The following is a 24,323-nucleotide window of genomic DNA, read 5'->3' as shown; positions in this document are numbered from 1 at the left end:
CAAGATCTGTAAATGAAAAGTAGTAGTGATACTGTTAATGATCGGAATACTGGTTCATCTTGGGCTTTGGGTGTATAACGTGATTCTAGACTATGTGTGACATTGTCCTAACAACGTAAAAGATTTATTGCTCCTGGTATTTATAGCTAGCTTTTTTATTGTGGTATTAACATGTGTTGGGAACTTGGAGGTTTATAGATGTAAATTATTAGTACAATATTTTTTGGAGTAACAATTAAATACACATGTTGCTTTAAAAAAAAAAAACACACCATAATTGTTGAAACAAAGTTTTGTGAAAAATTCAACTAGAGGGTGCGTGTGCTGTAGACAGCAGTGCTGCTTACATTTAGTGGGCAAAAGTAGCTGCATTAAGCCGTTACTTCAGATGTTTCTGCTCCTTCTGTTCTTTTTATAATAAACACTTCCATTTTTGAAGAAGAAAAAAGTTGGGGCTAGCTGTTGTATCATAAGAAAATATAATAGCTTTTTTCCTCCCTCCTTTAGGTAAGTGGGTATTAGAAATTACAGTAATTTTGGCAAGAGTTCAAGGGTTAATGCAACAGATAAATAAAAGGAATTTTCTGTAAATTGAGCCCTGCATTATTTCACTTGTCTTGCCTTTCCAAACCTAACTCATTTAATTTTAAAAAGTAAATACTTAAATTCTTCCTGACAGTGTGCTTTGCTTTTACTATCGTTTATTACTTCAATTATACTTGGTATCACTTAGAACAATCTGCCATTTGGAAATTTCAGTATAGCCTGCAGCTTAGTATTAAGTCTGGCTGCTATTGTAACATGTACAGCATATGACACTAATGTATCAAAATTAGATTTGATCATCCCTCCTGGTTATATTTATTTCACGTTTCTTTTGTATTCAGTTAACATAAATGTATTAGGAGAGCTGACACATGATGATGGCTATAGAGTAAGAATATTTTAAAGTATTTTGAGTTAAATTTGAAATTTCAGGTAACCTAACAGTCGGTCATTTTTATATATTTGTTTTAATGGAGTAGAGTTTCAAAGCAAGCCTAAAAAAATCTGTTTGTCTCTGACATCTCCTCAGGGCTGTCTTCCCGACAGCTCAGGTTTAAAATGGCTAAAACAGAGCTCTTAATCTCTTTCTCATTGCCACCTTTCTGGATCACCACGGATAACATGACCATTGTGCCTGTCACTTGTGCCCATAGCCTGAAATCATCTTTAATTTGGTCCACTTTCTAGATTCTTACATTCAGTCTGTGCTTAAGACTCTATTCTTTTTTCTACCTAACATTTCTTGCAACATAGCTTTTCCATACACACAGTTAAAATTTATCCACTATAGCCCAAACTGTTTCCATAGCTGAACCTTCCTTTCTTTGACCTTGACACTTTCGGTCGTGAAGAATGCTGCTATAAAAGACTTTTTTCTAATCTTTAATGCCTTTTTACAATTTCTTTGCATTTGTCCATCTCTGTCTTGTGTCTTGCCTTGGCTTAAATAATAAACTCCTTATAGCAGTTTGATCTGAACTTATGCAGTATTTAGAGTTTTAGAATATTGGTGTGTAACCTATAGTTCCAGATGTTGCAGCTATAGTGTATTACTGCTTACTGAAGTATAACGTTATTTTAGAGCTTTTTATTATTTATATTATTGCATCACTAATAAGGATTTACGCTTTGTTTTGCTTACTGTGATTTACGCACGTACAAAGCTGTAAATTTGGGAAGACAAGGAAACAAGTGTGAAGATGTAGTGGCTTACACAACTGGTGGTGAGTTTTGAGTAACCATTGACACAGATTTCAGTCTTGGCACCTGTACATTCTGTGTGCACCAAATCTGATTCTGTTAGGTAACACTGGGACCACGCCTTCTTCTTGGGAAATCATGTTGCTGTCTGTCCTTCAGGTTTCAATGAGCAGAGGTGGTTGTAGCTCTTTGTCCCTCTTGTGTCCAGGACACCAAGTTCTGGGATGCTTCCAATTCAATACAAAGACACAAAGAATCCAGATTACAGTTGGAAGAGCTCAATCTCTGGCTCCCCTGTGATGTAATAGTTACAGTGAATGATGGATTCTCCAAATGTTTGCTGTGCTTGCAGGAGAGCCTTGTCATGGGGCACTGCTCAATTTCAAGGTCCTTCAGTAGGGAACTGAAATTAAGAAAACCTGAAATTTGTCTTTTTAAAAAGTTTATGCAAAATCTAGCAGACCTTGGAAATCTTTTCAAGACAATTTCAGGTATTGGAACTCTTCCATGAATCAAGTGTTGATGGGTCAAGTTACCACCATAAGCTTTGCTTTTTTGTAAGCTTTGCTTGCTGACTAAGGTGTGGACATCTGAAAGAAGCAATAAGGAGCACTATGTTAGTGTCAGAACTTCTTCTGATTTGCTCCTGAAAAAGGAACAGAATGACTTACCCAGAACCTAATTATTCTCCAAACACAAAGAAGAAATCAGCAGCACCCAATCTTGTTTATTTGTCTCTTATTTTTGTTAGTCTTCTACCTCCTATAATGGAAACAAGGCACTGATCATAGTTTTGATATTGAGTATTTACATCTGGTTCTAAACCGCCGTTCATGGTTTATACCCTCATCCACCTGCTTGCACCATCTGCTTTTGACTCTCAAACCATTGTATGACACAGAGATGCCATTCTGTGCTTTATCTAACCTGGATCTTTGCCACATCGTTCTTGATAGTAATCATGAGGTAAAATACACCTGGCGGGACTTGAAACTCCTCGGAATAATCTGATCCATTTTCCTTTTCCTCTGAAGAAGTTAGTGCTTTTAGCCTGGCACGTATCCTCACACCTCACTCTATGGGGTTATAAAGCAAACTTTGAAAAAAGTCACCAACGGCTTCAGCACACTTGGCACGAAAAAACACATATCCCTTGTCAGTACTCCTCCTCTGGAAAAACGGCACAGTATGCTTTTATCCCACTAAAATCAGTGTCAGTCTGATGTGAAAGCACGTGTCAGTAGTGATGCTCTGCCTGGGTAGCTTTCACAGCTGTGCAAGAGCTGGTGCCCTGTCTAGTTGGCTGCGGATATCTGTGACAGGTACACAGGGACAGCCTTTGATAAATGAAATTCGGAGGCAGCGATGCCCTCAAGAAGCTGCACTATCTGAACTCTTCTATATGTTTTGGATTTGAACGCCATTTATTTGGGATGTACACTGTCACCATCCCTGCTTCTGAGTTTGTTGTCTTTGAACCCATAGATGGTAAGTAAAGGAGGGCTAATTCTTTCAGTAAATAGTTAAATATTGCTGAAATAGGGCTGGTGCAGAGCAGTGGTGGGTCCGTCAGTCCTAGTTCTGCTTTTTGGCAGCCAGTTCAATGAGTTCAGTTCAGTCAGCGCACCAGATGGCCACCCCTCAATCTAGGATCATGTAGTTTTTTCACACTCCACAAGATTTTATACCTAAACTGATTTGCCTCTTGCTTTCTCTTCAGCTAGGCAGCCTCATCCTCCCTGAGCTTTTCACTTGCTTCTAAGCGTGGGGCCATCAGGCCCTCGTACCCTTCTGTCATTGTCATATTTCAGCAGATAGTTTGACTGGCGCTTCAGCAAGGAAGGCAGGAGAGGTTCAAGCCCTCAGAACAATTCTACACTTAGTTGTCTCCTGTGATGTTTGCCATTGTTAAGTGTCAGCCAGGGTTTATCTAGCTGGTGTGTGTGTGTTGCATATCAGTCATTCAGTCTGTTGCTTGGTTTTGTTCTGATCTATTCAAATAAAACTCACCATAGAGAATGTTGTTGCAACCTGGTCTGTTGTTGAGCTGAGTTTACAGTTGGCACAAGAGCATCCCTAACTAAGCGTTGTTCGGAATAATTCAGCCATCTACACACAGAAGAGGCAAGACCAGCTCACTTAAAAGGAACTGCAGTCATTGTGGGTTAGATGCATGTATGATCTGGTCCAGGCAAAATAAATCACTTTTTGAGCATCAGACAAGATGTAGGGTATTGATGCCATCTGTCCTTTGCCCAGTCCAACACTGCAGAAAATATTTGTTTTGCAGAAATACAGCCCTGTTTTTCAGTCTGATAGAATTTAAAGCTAGCAGAGAAGAGCGGAGGCAGATTAATTTTTAACTTTACCTTTTTTTTTTTTTCCGTAAGTCTGCTTCTGGCAGCCAATATAAGCCTTCAGATAAGATGAAGGCAGCATTCCAGGAGGTTTTGTAAAATAAACAAGTGAATACTTGCAATGAAAATTTTCTGATAACTGTGTATATGTTTTGCTTTTATTTAAAGTACAGTTGCATTCTGAAAATGAGTACAGAAAATTGTTGTCTTTTTATACACAGTAACTTCTTGTAAGTGTTCAGATTAGTATCTGCATGTTACCCGTTAACAGCAGTTCACAGTGCTGTCTTTTGCATAGCATCAAGATGATTATTTGACAAATTCTACTGACCTAAGGCTGTGCAAACAAACTGAAAACTGGGGGTGAAGACAATTGTCAGCTGTAACTGGTGAAGCAAGGAAAAAATGAGATTCCATCTTGAATTTTCAGAAATATCCCTTACTGGAACGAAACTCACGTTTAATAATCCAAGTGTATTTAATCAGTATATGCAAAGCCTCTCTCCGTGATGTTAACATTTGTTTATCAGATGGTAATGCTTAGCAGTACAAGCATTTTGGGAGCTTCAGTGCAGGTAGTTCCAAAGTGTTCAAGATATTCCTTAATCTGGTTATATGATTACAATTGAGCATACAGCGTGGATTTTGAGGAACCCATTTGGCCATTCTGAGCCAAATCAAGAGCCATTTGGGGTTTTTGAGGGGCAGGGTGTTGTTTTTACAAAGTTATACAGGTTTCATGGGAAATGAGCATTTAGTTAGTTAATCCGGGGGCCATGGAAAATGCAGTAGCTATTCTCCATTAACAGCTTTTCATTTGTAGTAGCCAGTTTGGAATTTGGCTAGAATGATGAGGTTAAAGACTGCTTACATACGAAACTTTTAAACACATGTTCATTCATATCCTTTAAAAGTTCATATAGAATTTAGTAGTTTGCTGGCTGTCAGTGATGGCAACTTGAAAGCATTTTAGTGAATGAGATTGACTCGTTCTGTGATCTTGAGAGACTATCAACAAAAATTTAGCTTTCAGTAGAAAACAGATCTTTTGTTTTTGGTTTTGTTTTTTTAATTTGACATATGTTAATTTAAATAGACACTGATACCAATGTATACAAATATATAGCACAACCCAATACTACGAACTAATACTGTCATTGAAATTGTAAGAGCACTATAGTGTAATTTGGTTATTTTACTAATTTTTCTTCATTTATTTTAGTGGGTTTGTCCTTTTGAAATACGAGCATTTAGTGTAGCTGTATGGCTATAGAATATGTTTAAACTGATGGGTTTTTATCCCTGCTTTTCCAGCTAAGACATTTAGGAAATGATGAAGTACACATTGTCTGGTCGGAGCATACTCGAGATTATAGAAGAGGAATAATTCCGACAGAATTTGGTGATGTTCTTATAGTTATCTACCCCATGAAAAACCATATGTTTAGTATCCAGATCATGAAAAAGCCTGAGGTAAGAGTTTGGTGGTTTGGGGTTTTTTGTGTGTTGCCTTTGTATGTTTGATATGAACTGAGTTTTGTTTACAGTCTGAGGTTTTGGTATAAGAGATTAATCCACAGAGCGATGTGTCTTTAGCATTGACAGTTGCAGTGGTGGTAGGAGGAAGAGCTCCGAGTACAACGTGTAGTAAAATCAGCCATTTAACATTGCAAAGGCCGGATCCTGCCAAGCATATCTGCTAGCATCATAAACTGGAAACAAAGCTAGAATATTTTGTGTAATCATGTAAATATTAAGATGAACTTGGCAAACTTTTAAATCAAATTTGATATGTGACTGTGGTGGATGAATAATAGCTTTCTCCAGCTTTCTCCATCCATGTCATATTCCCCTTTCTTTGTCACAAAGCTAGTTTTCACTTTAGCTTTACCTCCACAGAATGTGGAGATTAATGTAGCAAAGCAAGGCGATTCAGTTCTTAAGCATATGAGCACATGCTCTTCCTAACGACTGTTCCTCAAATGTCTGTGCTGGCCCTGTTCTTCATACAGTGGTTTAAGGTAGTGAACACTGACGAAGTAAAAGTAGTCATGAGTGGTTTTACTGTGTAATTTCTCTGTGTGATGTCACTTGCTATGAATTTCTGTACTTTAACTATTAAAATTCTTTCTACAAGCACTAATATTAATAAATGAAGTATGACAGAAATAGGAATTCCCTCTATATGATGACTGCCCCCATCTGATGACAGGCATGAAACGATACCCAGTACATGGTCTTGTTATTACTGGGTTTCTTGTGTTTCTTTTACTACTTTAAGTACACAGAGTTGCGTTACTGGGAGTGTGCAGGTTAAGAAAACTACGAAGAGCAGGGATTGTTGTTAAGTCCAACAGTTGTCCTTGTACATGAGAAGTGCCTTCCGTCTCAAAACTACATTAAATGACTGAGGGCAAAAATAATACAGGGATCTGAAATTCTTTTGCAGCATTTGTTTCATCTTAGCAGGAAGAATATTTAGTGTACACTGCTCCCTATGCTGGCCTGATGCCCGAACTTTGCTCTTCTTCACATGCTTTTATGCTAGCAGCTTCCGAACTTTATTCACATATACAGGAAATGAAGATACTTAACTGAGTTTTAATTTTGTCCTTTTTAATCGCAAAATGATGATTGATTAGAGAGAAATATAATGCCAAAATAATAGAACCATCTGCTCTGTAAACCTTTTCAGTGTTACCTGTACTAAACATCAAGGTTTTCTACTGATGTCACAAATACAGCTTTACACTTAGTGTCTAGAGGCCAAACTTTCACCAGAGATTTCTCTTGTAAAGGGCTTACAGTCCATTTGTGTAGAAACTATAGATAAAAAGTGCAGATAGAAGAAGAAAAGAAAATGGGAGGTGAGGGTCGGTCCACCAGTAATTGTATGACAGTTACACATTGAGTTGGTCCTTATGAACATGTTATATCTAAAGCCATGATAAATATTATTTTGAGCAATTAGTCCTTTTGTTTACTACCGCTTACAATATTGTCATCGAGCCTTTCAACCTCGTAAACATCATATGCATGACTGTACCTGGGATTTTTGCAGCAAACGTGGAAAAATGCTTTGATGAGACATAATATTCAGATGGTTGCTTAATTTTCTTCAAATGCTGTGTTATCTGTTACCAAGGATATCAAGCAGTTACATGGCTGTATATTTCCACAAGAGAAAAGGTCTGTCATGGAGCACAATAACTGGTCTGATTATCTAGCAATGAGGAGGGGAAAAAAAGATATATTTGAGTGCTCTATTGTTAATGTTGATTGCTAATTGTTATAGCTAAGATCTTGCTTTATGTTGAATTTCTTAATTTTTTTATTCAGGTTCCATTTTTTGGTCCACTCTTTGATGGTGCTATTGTGAATGGAAAAATTCTTCCTATTATGGTTCGTGCAACAGCTATAAATGCAAGCCGTGCTTTGAAATCATTAATCCCATTATACCAAAACTTGTATCCTTTCACTCACATGATTTCTGGAGTATATACATTCCCTTGCAGTTCTACAGATACGATCTTCATATCTGTCATATTTTTTTCCTATTAACATAGGGAAAATATTTTTATTTGTTTCATGGTGATGGTGCCCTTAGGAAACTTATACACATAGAATAGTATTTAGATGAAGACCAGCTTTTTTAATTAAGTGAAGAATAGATCCGATGCTGAAAAATTGCCCGTTTCTAGTGTTTTACAACATGTACTTATCATTTTTTGTTAACAAAATTATTTTAATGACCATTTTGTGAGTAGACTTTCTAAAGTAGCAATGTCATGGTGTTAATAATCTTTCTTTCCTTAAAGTTATTAAGTATTTATCAAGCATTAATGTGACTTAGTTTTGTTTTCTAGTTATAAAAAGGATGTGAATGCAGCTTTCTGTCAACATGAGAAATTTGTTACATATTTGTCATACAGATTGTATTATTCTGCTCAGAATACAAAGTTGTTGTCAAAACGTTGTTCATGTCTTTGTAAAGATGTCAGAAAATATTATCTCTCTTATTTATTGGAATTGAGATTGTAGTTTTTTTTGAAAGGGCTGATCATAGAAGAACAGATTTACCACCAGAAATTAAAAAACGTAAGGTAAGTCAGTCACTTATACCTCTCTTTCTTAAGATTGAGTTCTGTTATATACCTGTTAGTTAAAACAACAAGAACATAGTATTTTTTCATTTCATAAATTAAAAGATGTTTAAATTTTGATCCAAAATAAATTCTGTGCTTAATTTCTGCCCAAGCTGGAGATACTTGTATTTGTCATGTGATAGATTGTTGCTAAAATTCTCTGGTTTTCCTAAGGCTCACTGTTATTATTGACAGAGTTTTGGCTTAGATACGATGAAGTGGATTTACAGATGAATGATGGATAGTGTTTGATGTGATCGCATTAAATGACGTTTGTGCCATTTCTGTAGTTGACAGATGTTGATTCATTGTATTTTTATGTTTGGAGAGGTCTGATCTTGTTGTCATTACTCAAGTGGCTTAATCAAAGAATTTAAAATGTATTATCATCGTTATACCATGAAAACTGATGGCTTATAGCATTATTTTGATGTATAGTGATGAGCAATTGGAAAACAATTCACTTTGAAATAGCAGACTTTCAGTACCAGAAACCCCCACAGCCTTGTATGTTTAAGCTTCTTTACAGAATATGGAAGTTGTAATAAATTCCTTGGACATAGCTTGCCAGCTCAGTGTCTGGGAATTGGCCCGTTCCTAAGAGCTGCGTATTGCACTTTGAATTCAGTGCTCCAAATTGTACTTTTTTATGTGCATCAAAGCACTGCATGTCATTTATGACATAACATGGCCTCCACTGAAATGTTAATATTTGTCTCCTAACATGGTTAGCATGTAACTGGAAAGCATTATGTATATTTAATATTATATAGTATTGATTGATGGGTTTTGTGTCATCACTTGGTAAGCTTATGAAGCACCAGTTGATAGGCACTGATGTTAAAGGGCAGCTTTGTTAAGTAGTTGGTGGTATTCTTTTTCTACCTGGCTTGGGGTATCTTATATTCAGTGCATTTTAGAATACTTTAAAAATAAAAAATGGGGGTGTGGGCACTTCTTCAAAAGCTGTTTGCTTGGCGTGAAATTAGAAAATACTCTGCAAACTTCCCTGGCTTGAATTAGGCTATGGTTGAGTCAGTTGTGTCAGTGGAGAACAGCAAAAAAATGTTAAACTTCAAAGTTTGGCCTGGCTCTCAGTGGTTTAAAAAACTCTTGATTAAAAATGTCATGGACATGTTCTTGGTGTTCAACCCATGGCCAAATTTGAGGTCAAGAAGGAATTTCCCTCCTACAAGAATGGCAAAGACTGGTGGGTGTTTCCTGTAACATGGATATGGTCTGTTAACTGGGAGTATTTGAAAATTGAATCTAATTATGTTCCTGCCATAGCAGGGAATTGAAGACATCAAGGACTGTCTTCAGTGTCTCCTGCTTTTTTCCTCTGGCATATTTTAGCTATGGCTGAAGCAATTCACTACTGGCTTTTAAGTTTGTTGTGGACTGAAGGCTGTGGGGAAGAGTATTTTATGGTCTGTGGTTAAATAGCTTTTCTGGAGACCCCGCCAGACTTAATGTCTGTTGTGGAATTCAGGACTCATTGATTAAGGTGGTCTTTCCTTGTGTTGGGAGTGTGGCTGGAGCAAAGAAAAAGAGGGCTCAGAGTGGTGAAAGCAGTATGTTTGAAGAGGGAGGGGGAAAAAATGAACAAAAAAGCTGGTTTTTAGAAAGTACACCAAAGACAGAGACCCAGCTGGAAAAAAGAAGCCGATAATCAAGGCTTCCCATGTATCCAGGACCGTATCAGTATCAGTGAAAGAGAATTCTGAAGCAATCTGCTCGAAATTAATTTTTGTTTACTTATGAGTATCAAATATACTGGAACAGTGTCAGTTTATTAGGAACTTTGATGACGGTTAGTAGACATTCAGTTGAACGTGCATCTTAAGGAGCAAGAAGGCTTGCAGCTTCTGTCAAACAACCCCTTTCAAGCCCTACACATCTGCATTAGCTCTCCTGTTAGCGTAGCAGACCAGCAGAAATAGTTCATTTCAAAGCCAGCACCAGTGTCTGGGTGACTCTGTGCCTGCCGCTGTGTGGTTTGTTTTGCTGTGCTGTGTAATACTTGGTGGGCACGTTTTGACTCAGCGTGGAGTTGGTGATACATGCGTAGGTTTGTGTTTGTCTGCTTTTGAGGAATATTTACAATGTCACTTTGTAGATCTTTGTGGAGATGGATCAGGGTAAGCTCTTAATTTTACTAGGACTGTGTTGATTTGCTTGCGTACAGGATGGTAAGAAAGTGGCACTGCATTTGGCCCTCCTGCTTCCAAGGAGGGCTTATCCATCCTCCCAGGTAGTGCATTTTCTAAGTGCAGACCTGACTGAAAAAATCAGCTGCCATTTGTAATCAGAAGGGATATTCAGTCCTCTTCATGTAACCTGATTGCAACTTTTTCCTTATTGCACTAGTCTGTTAATCAGGATGTGGCAATGGGTAGTACGTGTGAATAGTATAATAATGGTTGCATGGATACAGGAAATTCTGCTCATCTCCCTTTTATAGTCTGCCCCGACTTCGAGCATGTATTGTATGGGCTGAAGTGGCTTTCTGAGTTTGACATACTCCGTCAATCACCTTCCTCTTTCTGACATTGTTTTGACACTTCTGATAGCAAACTTGGATACCAAAACACTTTGAAGATTTGATTTTATTAATGATTTTCAAAGGTTTCATCTGCTGCGGGTTTTTATTCTTTGCTCAGAATACTATAGTGGTATGTTTCTGTATTGTAGTATTTTAAGAGGAAAAATTTACTCAATTTATCAGCCAACATCAGTCGCGCATGGCAGGTATCCTGCTTTAACGTGATGCTTGGCATATTCATCACTGCAGCTGCGTGAAGAGGATATTGCTGTTTTGGGGGGAGTCTGCATTGATTTGTGGCATTTGCTTTAGTTTCCCCTTCAACGATTCTGCAGTCCCTCACTATATTTTGGTGGCCTGGCTTTGTCGTTAACAGTACCCCCTCACCAACAGGCGGCATGCGTGCATACAGCCACAAGTGACAATACAGAATACTTGTATTGTCATGCTAATGAAGCAGCAGCACCCCTTCTCTATCTCATAGCTGATGTGTTTCTTCTTCTGATTGCGTTTGTCCTTATCTTAAGAAGTACATGCCATCTCCTGAATACACTCCAGCTGCAGACACGCTAGGAAAACTTCCAAGACTTATAACTGCAGGTGTGGTATTGGGACTGAATGTTGAAAACAATTGTTTTCACCCTGATGTAGAACAAGGAGGCTAATGTTTAGGGGATTGTTAAATATTTTATTTACTAAAGTGCAAAGAAATTCCTGATAGGAATAGTTTCATTCATGGCTTGCATCTCAGAGCAAGCACTTTGCCACATTCTGAATTTAGAATCTACCATGTGTAGGAAATGGATCAATACTAAATATTTTGAACAATTGAAAGGTGGCTTCATATGAAATTTTACTTGAACTTCCTGAATAAACAACAGATGTTAGCCAGATGCCAAGAGGCGCACCAAGATAACAATCTGTACTTGGTGTGGTAGGCACCTCCAGTGATCCAACTTGTTAAAATTATTACAACAAAACAGGAGAAGTACTAGTAACCTTGTGGGAATGAAATTCCAATTGTGCAACAACTAGTGTCACTTTTTGCACATTGCACACAAATTTCAGAGTGTTAACAATTACTCCAAATGATCTGCGCTTCAGATAGTGCAATTCAGACACCGTGCTTTCTGCCTTATGTAGTATTCCTCTCCCAAAGGTTGCTACCCGATATGTAGCTAGACACACAGTAACAAATGCTATTTAGCATCTTTGAAATCCGCAGTTTGTTGAAGTTTTAGAACCTGGAATACTGATGACTGTTTTATCCATAACCAGCGTTGCATAATTTTCATTTCTTTATAATAATCTACAAAGCCTTTGACCTAATTTCTTTTTTTGAATTTCTTTTTTTTTTGGTGATATGAAACAGATGAATTAAAATAGTAAAAATATAATGCTGTTTTAATTATTCCACCTACAAAATATTAGAGAATAAAGCTTAACCTAAATGATTGGGTAAATTAATATTCTTTTATCAAAACTAGAAGATTTACATATCCCCCATCTTTTTTTTTACATTGTATGCCTAAGCAGTTGGTACTTGATGCATTGTAGCTAACCTTTTTAGACAGTCATCTTCCAGAGAAAGGGAAGTTATTAACCCTGCTTGGCATCTGACAAGACAGTAACTTCTTTATGAATAAAATAATATCTTTGAGTGGTTTGTTAGAAGTTTCCTCTGTATTAAAAACTCATAGCTCAGAAGAAGCTTTCTTATGTGATACTCAGCTATGTGAAACAAGAAAGGATTTTATTGGAACTGGTAGTATCGCTGTTTGTTGTGCCTGCTTGACCATTATCTGCCGGAAGATAGAACTGCAGACACTGGAAAGCTTATCTTTAAAAAGAAAGTATTTGTTATTAATGACATATAGCAAGCAAAGAGATTCTTCAGATTCTCTGGCCACATTTGTTTCATTTAATTAAGTTTATTTATTTGATTTACATTTTCAAACTAGAATTTGTGAAGATTTTGGAGATTTCTCACTAACCACAAACTTAGAAGCTAAAGCTGGAAAGTACTGATTTTGGCAATGCCAGTTTCCTTTTCTCTTAAGTCCAGTAAGTTTTCTATCATATAGAAGCATGAGCGTCTGTAAGGAAAAAAAAAATAAAATTACAGTGACACTGCATCAATGATAACTGTGTATCAAATGGAAAAGCCATAAGGGGTGCTCTGTCTCCTTAAATATATATCATGAATTTATTTTTCACAGGGCCATTAATTTTGTTATAGTGAAAGGAATAATGTATGCCATTAATATGTTCTGATTTAGAATTTTTTTGAACTGCCATATGCCAAGAATCTTGGCAAACTTTGCTATACTTCTGCCAATACAATTTTGATACATTTAATAAGGTTTCAACATACCTGTTACCTCATAGGTGGGAAAAAATAGACATTAGAAATAATGCATGATGCACTTTGTAGATACTACTTTATATGCTTTACAACAAATAATTGAAAATTTTAGGATTTTAGTGAATATTTATCCCATCCCTGAATCATACCGTTGTAGGCTTATCTGATATGAAGTCAAGTAAGAGCCATGGATGAGTTCATCATATGACCCCTGCTGTTTTTTCTGGAAGAACATAGAGTTATTTCTAAAATCTGTTTTACTGTTTAGCAATGGAAATGGTTTTCCAAGTTCAAGCAAGAATCTTCAGGTGGGGAATACGATGTTCAGTCTTTCTTGTACTTTGATGTGCTCAGTTTTGCTGTTCTTCCAAATCCTAGTTCTGCTGACAGCTCACTTGATCTTTTTATAATTCAAAATGTGATTAATTGAATGCCTACATACAATGGTATAACATGAAAAACTGAAGATTTCCAAGGCATTTATAAGTATCTGTTCAGGTGTTTCAGTTTCAAGAAATCATGTAACAGTTTCTCTGTATAAGACCTCAATATAAGAGGAAAGTTTTATATCTCAATATACAGTCATGCATGTGTGTGTGCGTGTGGTATGCAGTAAGTGTGCAGTCACAGTAAGAGCTGTTTTTATTATCCTCACAGAATTTTCCCCCTGAACTATTATATCAAATTAATGTATTTTCTTTTGATGTCACAAGTCTATTTGAACAATAAGAGACTGTTGTAAGGAAAATTCTAGGGGAAATACCGGGAAGATTGGATTTCTTGTAAACCATGGGTGGCTGTGGTACTCAGAATGGCAAACCACTAATGCAAAATAAGCAAAATGCTCAGTACTTAAATAGCAGCTGCATTTAAGAGTGTTTTAATACGTTATATGGAAAATTGGTAGAGTTCAAAGTATCTCACATAAAGAAATGGTATACATGATGGCAGTGTGATGTAACAGAATCATTTAAAATAACTTTCGTATGGATAACATCACACTGAGGTTTGCCCGATTAAAAAAAGGCCAAATGAAAAGACAGCTAAGATTCCAAAGCATAAATTGTGCTATTTATGTTCGTTAAGTATGGTTTGAAATCCTGTCTTAGGGACATCTTACCTAAATATATATCTCATGCTGCTCAGTAAATGAGGAGAGTATTGATTGGCATATGCTGCTTAAATCGATCACCTTGACAGCCAGAATTACAGTGATCTGTCAGTATTAATGACTGTCTTTCCAGCCTTGATACCTCTCCTTCGCTTGTCTCGTCTTGCCTCACTTCTGTTTGAAGTGCATTTTCTTGCAACCTCTGGTTTTGTCAGGGTAGGTACTTTTGTAGGGTTTTTTTGTCCCCTGAGTCCAATTTATTGCCTTGATCATGCAATTAGAGTTAAAATGCAGCACCAGGGAGCAAAAATAGGCAGTGTTCTGAGTAACAATTGGACCTCAGGGGTAGTGCAAGCCTGTTCTCAGCCATCTTTTATTAGTTACCTGTTGAAAGAATAGGATTGTTTTGCAATGAATAATTCCAAAGCATCACTTTAAATGCCTTTGATTTTAGCCACTAGAGACAACTGATTGAATGAACATTTGTGATAGGTTTTTAAACTCTTGCCTTAGCATTTGTCATATAGACACTTCAAATAACTGCTGGAGAAATACTTGCAGTTGTGTGTACCAAGTTGCTGGGTTTGCTGCATTTTCATGTAGACATACACATCATTTCAATTGGCTTTCATGTATTTTTAATGTGAGGAATAACTTGAAGTGTGAGGCTTGAAAGCTATGTTGTAATGTAGTGTATAGTCTGCGCGGTTTTTCACGCAACACATACATACTTTTCTTTAGCAGCAGTTCTGGATTTGTACATGTTCAGGTAAACATATTTTCTTCAGTAATTGCCCCGCTTCTAATCCCACATAACCTACCTTCCCTGGCCCAGGTAGCTCTGCTGGCTCTGCCGCCTCTTACGGGCTATCCGCAGATACAAACTGGGATGCTGGGAGTGCCTCTGGAAGAGCTATAGTGTGTGTAAGCACATGGGTGTAAGTATAATGCTGTTATCATCGGCGCAAGATATATATAACTTGGTTTTTAATTGGTAGTACAGCTTTATTTACTAGTTAGTCTTCTCTAATGAGATGTATGAGACTCTTAAAAGTGGTAAAAAAGCAAAATATCAAAGGAGACAAAACTGATTGTCTCTACAATTTTCTGCTGATAATTGCACTTATAAAGAGCTGAATGCTTTGCTGATGTTGTAGAAAATTATGGGGAGACTCAAATCTTTTTATGCTGTTAAGAAAAATATATTCTAGGTTCTTTTACTTCTGCATTCTTTATAAATTGCACCCATCTGAATTACCCATCCAAAGGGGGGTATTGGTTCTGCTGATTTCTGTATAAAATATGGATAGGCTTATGCCAGTGGCATTTTGTTTTAGAATAAAAGGATGTTAGTGGGCTACCCTGAAAAGCATTGAAGTGCTTTGTCAGCCTTCCAGAACTCCTGAATTTGGATCTGTCAGTACAGATTGCTTGAGGGAGGGGAGTTCCTCTTTGTTACTGCATCTTTTTAAGGTAAGAAATTTTTGTCTGTTGTAAACTGGAAGTTAGTAGAACAATGACTTTTCCATTATAAAATGTGTTTTAAATGTGCATAGATCCCTCTTTTAAACAAAAATTTGCAGGGAGAAGGCTGAGAGTCCTTAAACTGGAATGAAAAAGATAAACTGGTTCAATCTTACACAGAGTTGATTGCTGTGTACATAACACAAAATGACAGGTTTTTTGTTAATACCTACTTAACCTTATTAATTAATTAAACATTTTGGATAACAAAAGCCCTTTGTTAAAATGTTAAGACTCTTGCCCCCTTAAGGTATTAAAATTCATACAGATTTCTTTGATAGCTCTCACAAGTCTCTGAATAAAAGCAGGGAAGATTAACAATTTTTCCTGGTGTTTCTAAAAATTAAAGAAATAAATGTTTTTAAACTCTTTAAGCCCTATAGCCCTATTTTTATGTCGAAAAAGACAGCATTGTTTATTGATTTGATCCTTTCTAGTCATAAATTCAGCCCTAATAATAGATAAGTGACTTGCAAGCAACTTGAAAAGATTTGTACTTTAAAACAGTAAAAGCTGTGTCTATATATAAAGAATAAGTACATACCATTGTATATGGTTGATTCTAATATTTTATATCGGAGTATTTAATATAAGGTGGGAAGTGCGGGAGATCATTCGTAACAAGCAAAACTGACAAACAGTAGTGTCTGTGAGATAAAATGATATTTTTGAGTGAGTTGAATAAGATATTGGCAAACTGTTTCTGCGTCATTCCACTTATGATAATCAAGACTGTTGGGGCATGCTTTCCAGTGCCAACAGAGGGATTAGAAGATGATAGGTACCAAAAAAAAAATAATGAGGAGATTAATAGAAGCTAGCACATTGGTTGTCTTTGTTCTCCTACAGGTCTGTATTTCAGTTACTAAAAAAAGAGGTTATATATGATACCTGTCAGTATGTAGAAATACCTAGCTGGAGATGGAATATACTTCATGTAACAATATTCACAAATTAAACAGGTCAAAATTATAATAAGGAAGGGTGTATTTGTATTGTTTATTCTCTATGTGCCGCATACTTAATAAAGAAACAGAATAAACTAGCATAAAGCAAGGATTAAAAGTTAGTATTATAGTAATTGGAATTACCATATGGTGGTCCAAAGGACATGAGTCCTAATCATAGCCTGGCCGATCACATTAATGTCAGTACTTTCTAGATGTTAAGAAAATAGTTTAATTGCTGATTAACTGCACCTGAATAGATCTGTGGGTCACGAATACATCTATCTCCTTCTGAATGCTTCTCCTCCCAAACACAGAAGAATGCAGACTATTAGAAAATCTTTTAGTTTCTGCTTGCCAAACCATAGTTACCGTCCATCTGTTCTTGCCAATTGTGGAAAAAGGTCAGTTTTCAGCGAAGCCATGCGTTTCACAGAAGGTATGTGAAGTGAAATTTCACAGGGGACATGATGGATCCTGATTCTTAGTGATAAACCTTTGGGGCCAGCAGGGTTGGCATATGGTTCAGCATGATAGGAAGGCTTGGGTTCCCTGGCTTCACTTCTTTGGCGTGGAACTGATAAAACCTGGCTCTTAAGTAGTGTTTCGCTGGACACCAATCATGGGCAGCAGGAACTGCCCATTTAACTCTCTGTGGGAAGGAAGCCCAGGCTGTGTTCACAATAGTACCATTGTAGTGCTGCAAACTGCTCTCAACAGCTTGACAGCATTGGGGAGGAGGGTGAAGGGGCTGCTTCGCTAATTGCCCTTCAAAATAAAGAAAGAGGGAAGTAACTGAAAATTCATATTTCTTTCCTTCCTTTAAATAGCAGAAGCCTGTCTTCGAGTTTTACATTGTTTTTAAAACCAACTTTAATAGCCTCCAAAGTGACTTGTAAGTAGACTATCTCATACCGGCACTGCAGCAACCCAGGGTAAAGAGAAATTGGTATGAAAGAAAAAAAGGAAGGCAGTTCTAAAGTTTATTAAGGTACAGCCTGTAATTAGTGACGAAATGTATCATGAGAGGAGTTTGCTTTGTTACTGGGTCGTGTAGAATTGCAAATTAATACGTATCTGTATGTGCAGTCTTTTTAGTAGGCAATATTTAATACCAATATAATTTTTATTTGTGTGATTTTACAGATTGTGGTGGTATCTTCATGAAAGGCACTTTCTTTACTGTTTCTTTCATCGATGAATATGTCTATATACAGAGAGAATATTTAAGGTAGAAATATAAATATTTGAACATAGAAAGACAGTGGGCTTTCAGCATTCATGCTAACACCAGAGAGCAAAGAGCCAGCTTTACTTCTGTATTTTTACACTCGTCAGCCTTGATGACTTGAGTTAAAACCGGTGCAATGCTGAGTGTGGTGTGGGGGTAAATCCCCTCCCACGATCAGGAGTTAATGCCTGGGGCTGTGCATTCCCCCCTGGCCCGCGCTATTCCACATTATCTGTGGGCTGAAGCGGTGCCTGCAGCACCTCAGCATCTCTCGTCGGCACGTTTGGTGCCACATCCTTAATAAACTTCAGTCCCTTGGCCCGTTGGCCCTGTGCCGCCGCGGCTGCCTGCTGCGAAGCCACGGCTGCCTGCGAGCTGTTCTGTCTGCTGGCAGGAGCATCGCTCCAAAGAGGGCCTGAAGCCGTGGCAGCTGTAATGGGCTTCAAAACAATTAGCACAACATACCTTATAGGTTCATCGATTCCCATCTTGGATACATTAGTAAGATAAATCCTCCCTGGAAGTTGGAGTAGGAATTCTGCCCGCATAAGGGCTTCAGCACCGTTTCCTTCACTGTTTTGTTTTCACCTCTGTAGCCTGTTAGTAAAACACGGACGAGTGGGGTGTTTGTAAATTCTGTCATTAGTCTTCTAACCACACGGCCGGTAAAGCTGATGAGTAATCTGTTACAGTGTTGAGGTATTTATCCCTCCGACACTGCTAGCCATTTGATCTTACAGTCTTTTTAATTTCATGCTAAAATGCAGCTCAGGGTTTGTAAAACATACAATACACAACAAACAGTACCGAAACCGAGCCTTTCTGCTATATGTTTGTGTTAATATGCCTCTGCTGTATTTCAAACGGATAATTCATTGAATGCCCATTCTTCCTCTTTCTGCAGAGTAGATTATATTTAAGTCAAGATTAATGGATAGATTCTGATGTTAAAACCCAGTCTCTGAGCCTGTTGTTCCCTAGAGGCATATAGTGCATTAGTTTAAGCCAATATGCTGCTTATCATAGATACTATGACACTGTCTTAAATGACAGTTTACTGTACTTTGTTACTGCTTACTCTGGAAATAAAATCACTATATTGTGTTCTCGATAATTACAATATTAAATAGAAACTTAATTGGATTACTGCACATTTAGATACAGATAGTTCTTAAGTAATTGTCCACTGTAAAATTTCTGATACTCGTTTTTTCTCTCATGCAGTGTGTTCTGTCAGTGTCTAAGCTTAATACTCTGTTCAGTCACCACAGCTGAAAAAGTGCTGAAAAGAGATCTGCAGGGGCACTTTTTGGTGCAAAGGAGCATCTTTTCTCATATCGGTTTTCACTTTAACTTCATTGTTTATAAATCCTTCAGTAAGATGCTTTCACTTGCCAAAGTCCTTAAAATAAAATAAATTCTGGGTTCTGCAGAGTTGAACAACAAGTATTGTTAATTCAGATTTTTTTCCCTTTGAAATTGCTAGAAGCCTGAGCATCAGTTTTGTCAGTTTTGCTGCCTAAGCAGATGATCAGAATTAGAATACATTCAGTTTAATAAGTAGATATATTTATATGGTTAGCTTAAAAAAACCCAGCTTTTTAATTTTAGATAGCTGGGGTTTATATAGTTTAATTCTGGAGAATATTTATACTAAAATTAGACTTTATATTAAGTCTGTTACACTTGCACTTCAATTCTACGTATCTTTATAAGTGCCTTTTGTGAAGGAGCTTGGTGCTCCTGGTTACATTTTTCATTTCATAATTGAGTGTTTTAAGTGGTTAAGCATAGTCCAAATTTTATCCAATTCCAGCCTGTGTTAATGGTGCTACACTCACACTGCCTTAGCACCTGTTATGGATTTTGAGTCATCTGGCAGCCCGTGGGACTTAGATAAAGAAGTACCAGGTGTCCTGCCTGTCTCTTAATTGAGACGCAATGTAAACAATATAGACTTGGCAATATGGTTATAGGAATGGATTAAAGCTCAGCTTTGTCTGCGCTGATGAATCACAGCTTTTTCTTCCCAGCTGATGTTATAAACCACTGAAGAATTTAGTTAGCTGTAAGATCTGGTGGAGCAGCATAAAAATAAACAATATATCAAGGATTTTCCTGGAAGGATAGTGTTGCAGAATGTTAAAAGTATTGGGTTTTTAAATGAAAATGTCAGCATCAATTACAGTTTCTTGCAGTAATTTAGCAATTTTGAAAGTGCTTACACTGTAAAAATTAAGATTCTTATATAAATTCAGATAAGAGTCAACGCCTTTCAATATATAACATGTTAGTAAACCAGGCGGAAATAGCATTGACTGGGAAACACTCAGTGGCTGCAACTTCATCTAGCCTATTTACCTTGCAGGACTTGTAACCATTTAGCCATAGGGTAGATATACTGGAAGTAATCTCCTTTAGGTAAGGTTAGTATTCTTAAAGAAAAAAGCCTCTAAATGGCAAAAGTATGTGTTGTTATAATTGGCCTGATCACTTTAAATTTATCACAGATGTATTGAACTTTCTAGTAGTGTAAAAAAATGCAAAGTAATTTTCATTATATTCATTTAAAGAATGATGCAACTACATGTGTTGGAAACAAATTGCAAGATCTGGAGTGATGGCATTAATTTCTATGGATTTATCTATTATGTATTCCCTTATTTTCTTCATGAAGAAATACACTTCAGATACTGCCTCAGAAAGCCCTTTTGCAATTACAACTTGTGTTGAAAAAAGATTTTTATTAAATATGTTAGTTATTAACTTTTATGTTTTCTTAAACTCTACAGTCTTAGTTTGTTAACATGTTTTTCATATTTGTTTTCATTTTTAATGAGATACCTACTTTAATTAGTAGATTGACATATATAGATCGTATTTCTTAAAGTTAGTGATTTTGGATGATTAACACTGATCCTCTTCTGCAGTTTTAAAATATTTTCATGAAATGCAACATAAAAGTTTACTTTGAAAATGTAACTTTGATTCCTCTGAGTTTTATGTTCCATTTTTATGACTAAGAAAATATACTGTTACATTTTATTCCAAAATGCTGTCAGTAGTATTAAAAATATGGTTTCAGTAGAGAAAAAAAACTACTTTAGAAGACTGTAGAATTTTTAATTCTTTCCCCTGTTTGGTAGTGTCAAGCATAATAATTTCTTTACTTCTCTTTCACCTGAATAACTTGCATCAGATATGAGGAGAATGAACTGAATTCTGCTTTACACATCATCAGCTTGGTGGCTAAGTTCCAATTGCATATGCAGAAGCTGCTTTCATTTACAGCATAGCTGTGTAAACAGATGCACAGAGCAAAATATTTATATGCCATTTTCAATATTGGCAGTGTTTAAGAAACAGAAAAGAGACCAGACAGACTCTGAGAAACCGAGTTGACTCAAGTAAACAGAAGTTGTAGCTGGGGGAAAAAAAAAAAAAAAAAAAAAAAAGAATCTCTTTATTTGTATACTGTGCAAACTAGATGTGGAAATCACTGAAATGCAATAAATAGCGAACACCATGATGCCACTTCTACAGAGTCACTTTTCAGAATATAAGAGAACTTTGTAACTATTCCTCTCAGTGTGGCCAGTTGATACTGATCACCCACCTACATACAAAACACAGCTAGTTGCAGGGCTTCCAACGCTGGATCAATAGCAGCCCAACTCACATCCTTAATTCTAAGAGCCAACAAAGAGTACAAATTGCTGTGACTCAGTATGAGTTCAGCAGGTTTGACAACCACTACACAATCTCTTCTTTCAGAGCAAGATTTCCCAGAATAAACTTCCATCTCTGGGATGTGTGGGTTTTGTCTTCCTTTTGAAGTCAGATTCTGCTGTGGCTAACTTTACCTTTCAGCTTCTGTGAAACCTGGGTCCTAACCTGTACTTGTTATCTTTTTACAGGAGGCCATCCTCCTTTTACATGCTGATGTCAGGATTTGTAATTTACTAGGAAAAGTCTGCCCGATAAATTTGATGCTTTCATCATTTGAAGTACCTCAGACTGTAGCAGTTAATTCTGTGGGCTTTGCATGCCTTTTCAGGCCAGAGAGCAAGAAACTTAAAATCTCTTGCCATCATATGCCATTCACTGTGCCTCACTGTTTCTTTGTTTCCTTTGGTCTTTAATGTCCCGGGAGCATTTTTGTATGTTGACAATATTACAGATTTGGGGGTTTTTTTAGAAAAAAAGAGGTATGCTTCTAAATTTGCTGAGGGGGCAAATCTGGTAAACAAGGGGGTGCCATCTTATGTAGCTTTACTTAAAACATATACATGCAATTAAAAAACCTTTTGCAAGTGCCCATTGATCCTGTAAGCGAGTATCTCTGGGTGGAGGATTTTCATTTTCTGGTTAAGGATAGAGCGGTGCTTTGGTTTCTGCTTGTCTAAATTATTTTCCAAATGCCTGGGTGACAAAGTCATACTCTCCACAATCATATCAATATATATTGACTTCTTAGATGATTTTGCTAGCAGGTGGAACTGCCAATGATGCAGCTGTACATGCATTTCCGACAGTAGTTTGTAATTTAACCTGAAAAAGTCTATCTTGCTATTCAGAAGTGCATTCTCTGGCTTTTTTCTGACAGGTATTTCTAGGCAATCATCAAAACCTCCTCTTAGCACTGGAATCAAAGAATCTCAGGTGCTACACACCGTCAGTATTGTGGTCATATATTCCAATATACAGTTATATTGTGATATACTACACAGGTGTACACATATATATAAATACATAAGCATCAGGAGGGAGGATTTATGAATCAGACTTTCATGGAAGTGTCTCATTGCAACTTTTGTTCCTTTTTTCTGCATGAGACACAGTGATGGAAGAAAATTGAGCAAAGAGCCTACATCCTTACTCCCTTTCACAAAGAGAGTCCTCTTTGTTATAATCCCGATATTTTTTTTTTTTTGTGGTGGTTGTTGTTGTTTCCTAAAAAAGAAGTCCTGTTGTCAGTGTACTGGACTTGACCAGCCCATGAGTAGGGGTGTAGGGAGGCCTGCAGCACTGTTGAGCTTACAGCTTGGAAGTTCATCCTTCGAGGTTATTTCTTAAACTATAGTGATCTTTATGCATTTTAAGTCATCCAGACATAGTCTTGAAGCCATCTACTAAAATGGAAGCTGAGGCTAAACATTTTATTGTGGTACCTGAAGTGGTAAATACTTTCTTTTGACTTTTGGAAAAATACAGAATTTCTGCCATTGATGACTTCAGGTACTTCACAAGCGGATTCCTCTTAAATTTTGTTGAACAAATGAAATATTGATCTGACATTACAAATAATTCCATCACCGTTCTAATGTATTAATGAACTGTGCATCTCTTTAGCCTTTTTTTAAGCTTCTGTCATTGAGTAGGTTCCCCAGCATAAATCCTTCCCTTCAGAGGAAATAGGTCTTGATAAAAAATTTTCTGTATTTTTTTATCCCAGAAGTCTTGAGAGCATTTTGTTACAGAAATACTCTGTATGACTGACCCAAGTTCCTCCTGCCTGGCCTTTATAGGTGCCCGAGTCTAAAATATAGGTGATAAGAATGTCCACACAGCAAATGCCTAGTCTTGGATATCTCTGAAGGTCACAGGTATCTAAAGCTTTCATTGCCGCTGTTCCCTGGGCACACACTGGAGCTGCCTGAGTCCTTGCTGTATCCTCAATAGCCACATGCCCAGTTCATGCCTCTCTTTATCCAACGAGTAGGTAGCTATTTCGTTGCTCATCTGGCCTGCAAGGCAGCAGTGCTAGGAGTTCTGAAGGTGTACTGGCTGGATTACAGCCCACACAAACACACCGGGAGGTAACTGCCGCTATATCAATCAGCCAGGAAATGAGAGCGGTTTCCAATTTTGAAGCCACATCTCCTGCCTCTCACAAAACTGTTCTAACCATTGGGACTGAGGACATTTTGTAATCAGGCACGCTCCGTTCACTGCTGAAATTGCCCTTCGTTTCATAAAATAAGACGTCCTCTGAATCTCAGGGAAAGTACCTGTGCATCTGTATAGCCTGATGGTTATGGTGCTTCCCTGGGAGAGTCGAGTCCCTGGATTCCAGTCCCTGCTCAAAAAACGTTTATTATCAGATGGAACAGGCGCTAGGATTTCTTCTCCAGCCCTTTTGTGAACCTAGCGCTTAGATGCTCTGGTAGCAGATTACAGAATTGTCAAGTGCCGTATCCTTAATTAAAGTCTTGGAAATTCTACTCTGTGTTGAAACTGCTTTTTGTTCATTTTTTCAGCCTCAGGTTAATGACATTTTAGGATTGGTATTCCCTGGGTGATTGTAACATCATGCATGATTACTAATCATGCATACACTCTTCTTTAACCG

The 24,323-nt window shown here is 37.2% G+C and overlaps 1 protein-coding gene across 15 annotated transcripts in view; it reads left to right on the top strand.

Annotated features, from left to right (window-relative positions):
• RALGAPA1 (Ral GTPase activating protein catalytic subunit alpha 1) overlaps nucleotides 1-24,323 on the top strand; it is a 132,801-nt gene that overhangs the window by 93,532 nt on the left and 14,946 nt on the right. For all 15 annotated transcript variants that reach the window (XM_037393396.1, XM_037393394.1, XM_037393392.1 and 12 more), the window contains 2 exons: nucleotides 5,418-5,576; nucleotides 7,443-7,570. In XM_037393396.1, coding sequence (XP_037249293.1) covers nucleotides 5,418-5,576; nucleotides 7,443-7,570 — 287 coding nt within the window. The remainder of the gene's footprint in view (nucleotides 1-5,417; nucleotides 5,577-7,442; nucleotides 7,571-24,323) is intronic.

The sequence above is a fragment of the Falco rusticolus genome, chromosome 7, assembly GCF_015220075.1.
Source record: "Falco rusticolus isolate bFalRus1 chromosome 7, bFalRus1.pri, whole genome shotgun sequence".
Classification (NCBI taxonomy): Eukaryota; Metazoa; Chordata; class Aves; order Falconiformes; family Falconidae; genus Falco; species Falco rusticolus.
Note: the sequence above shows the minus strand (reverse complement) of the source record. Positions and strands in the feature narration are given on the sequence as shown.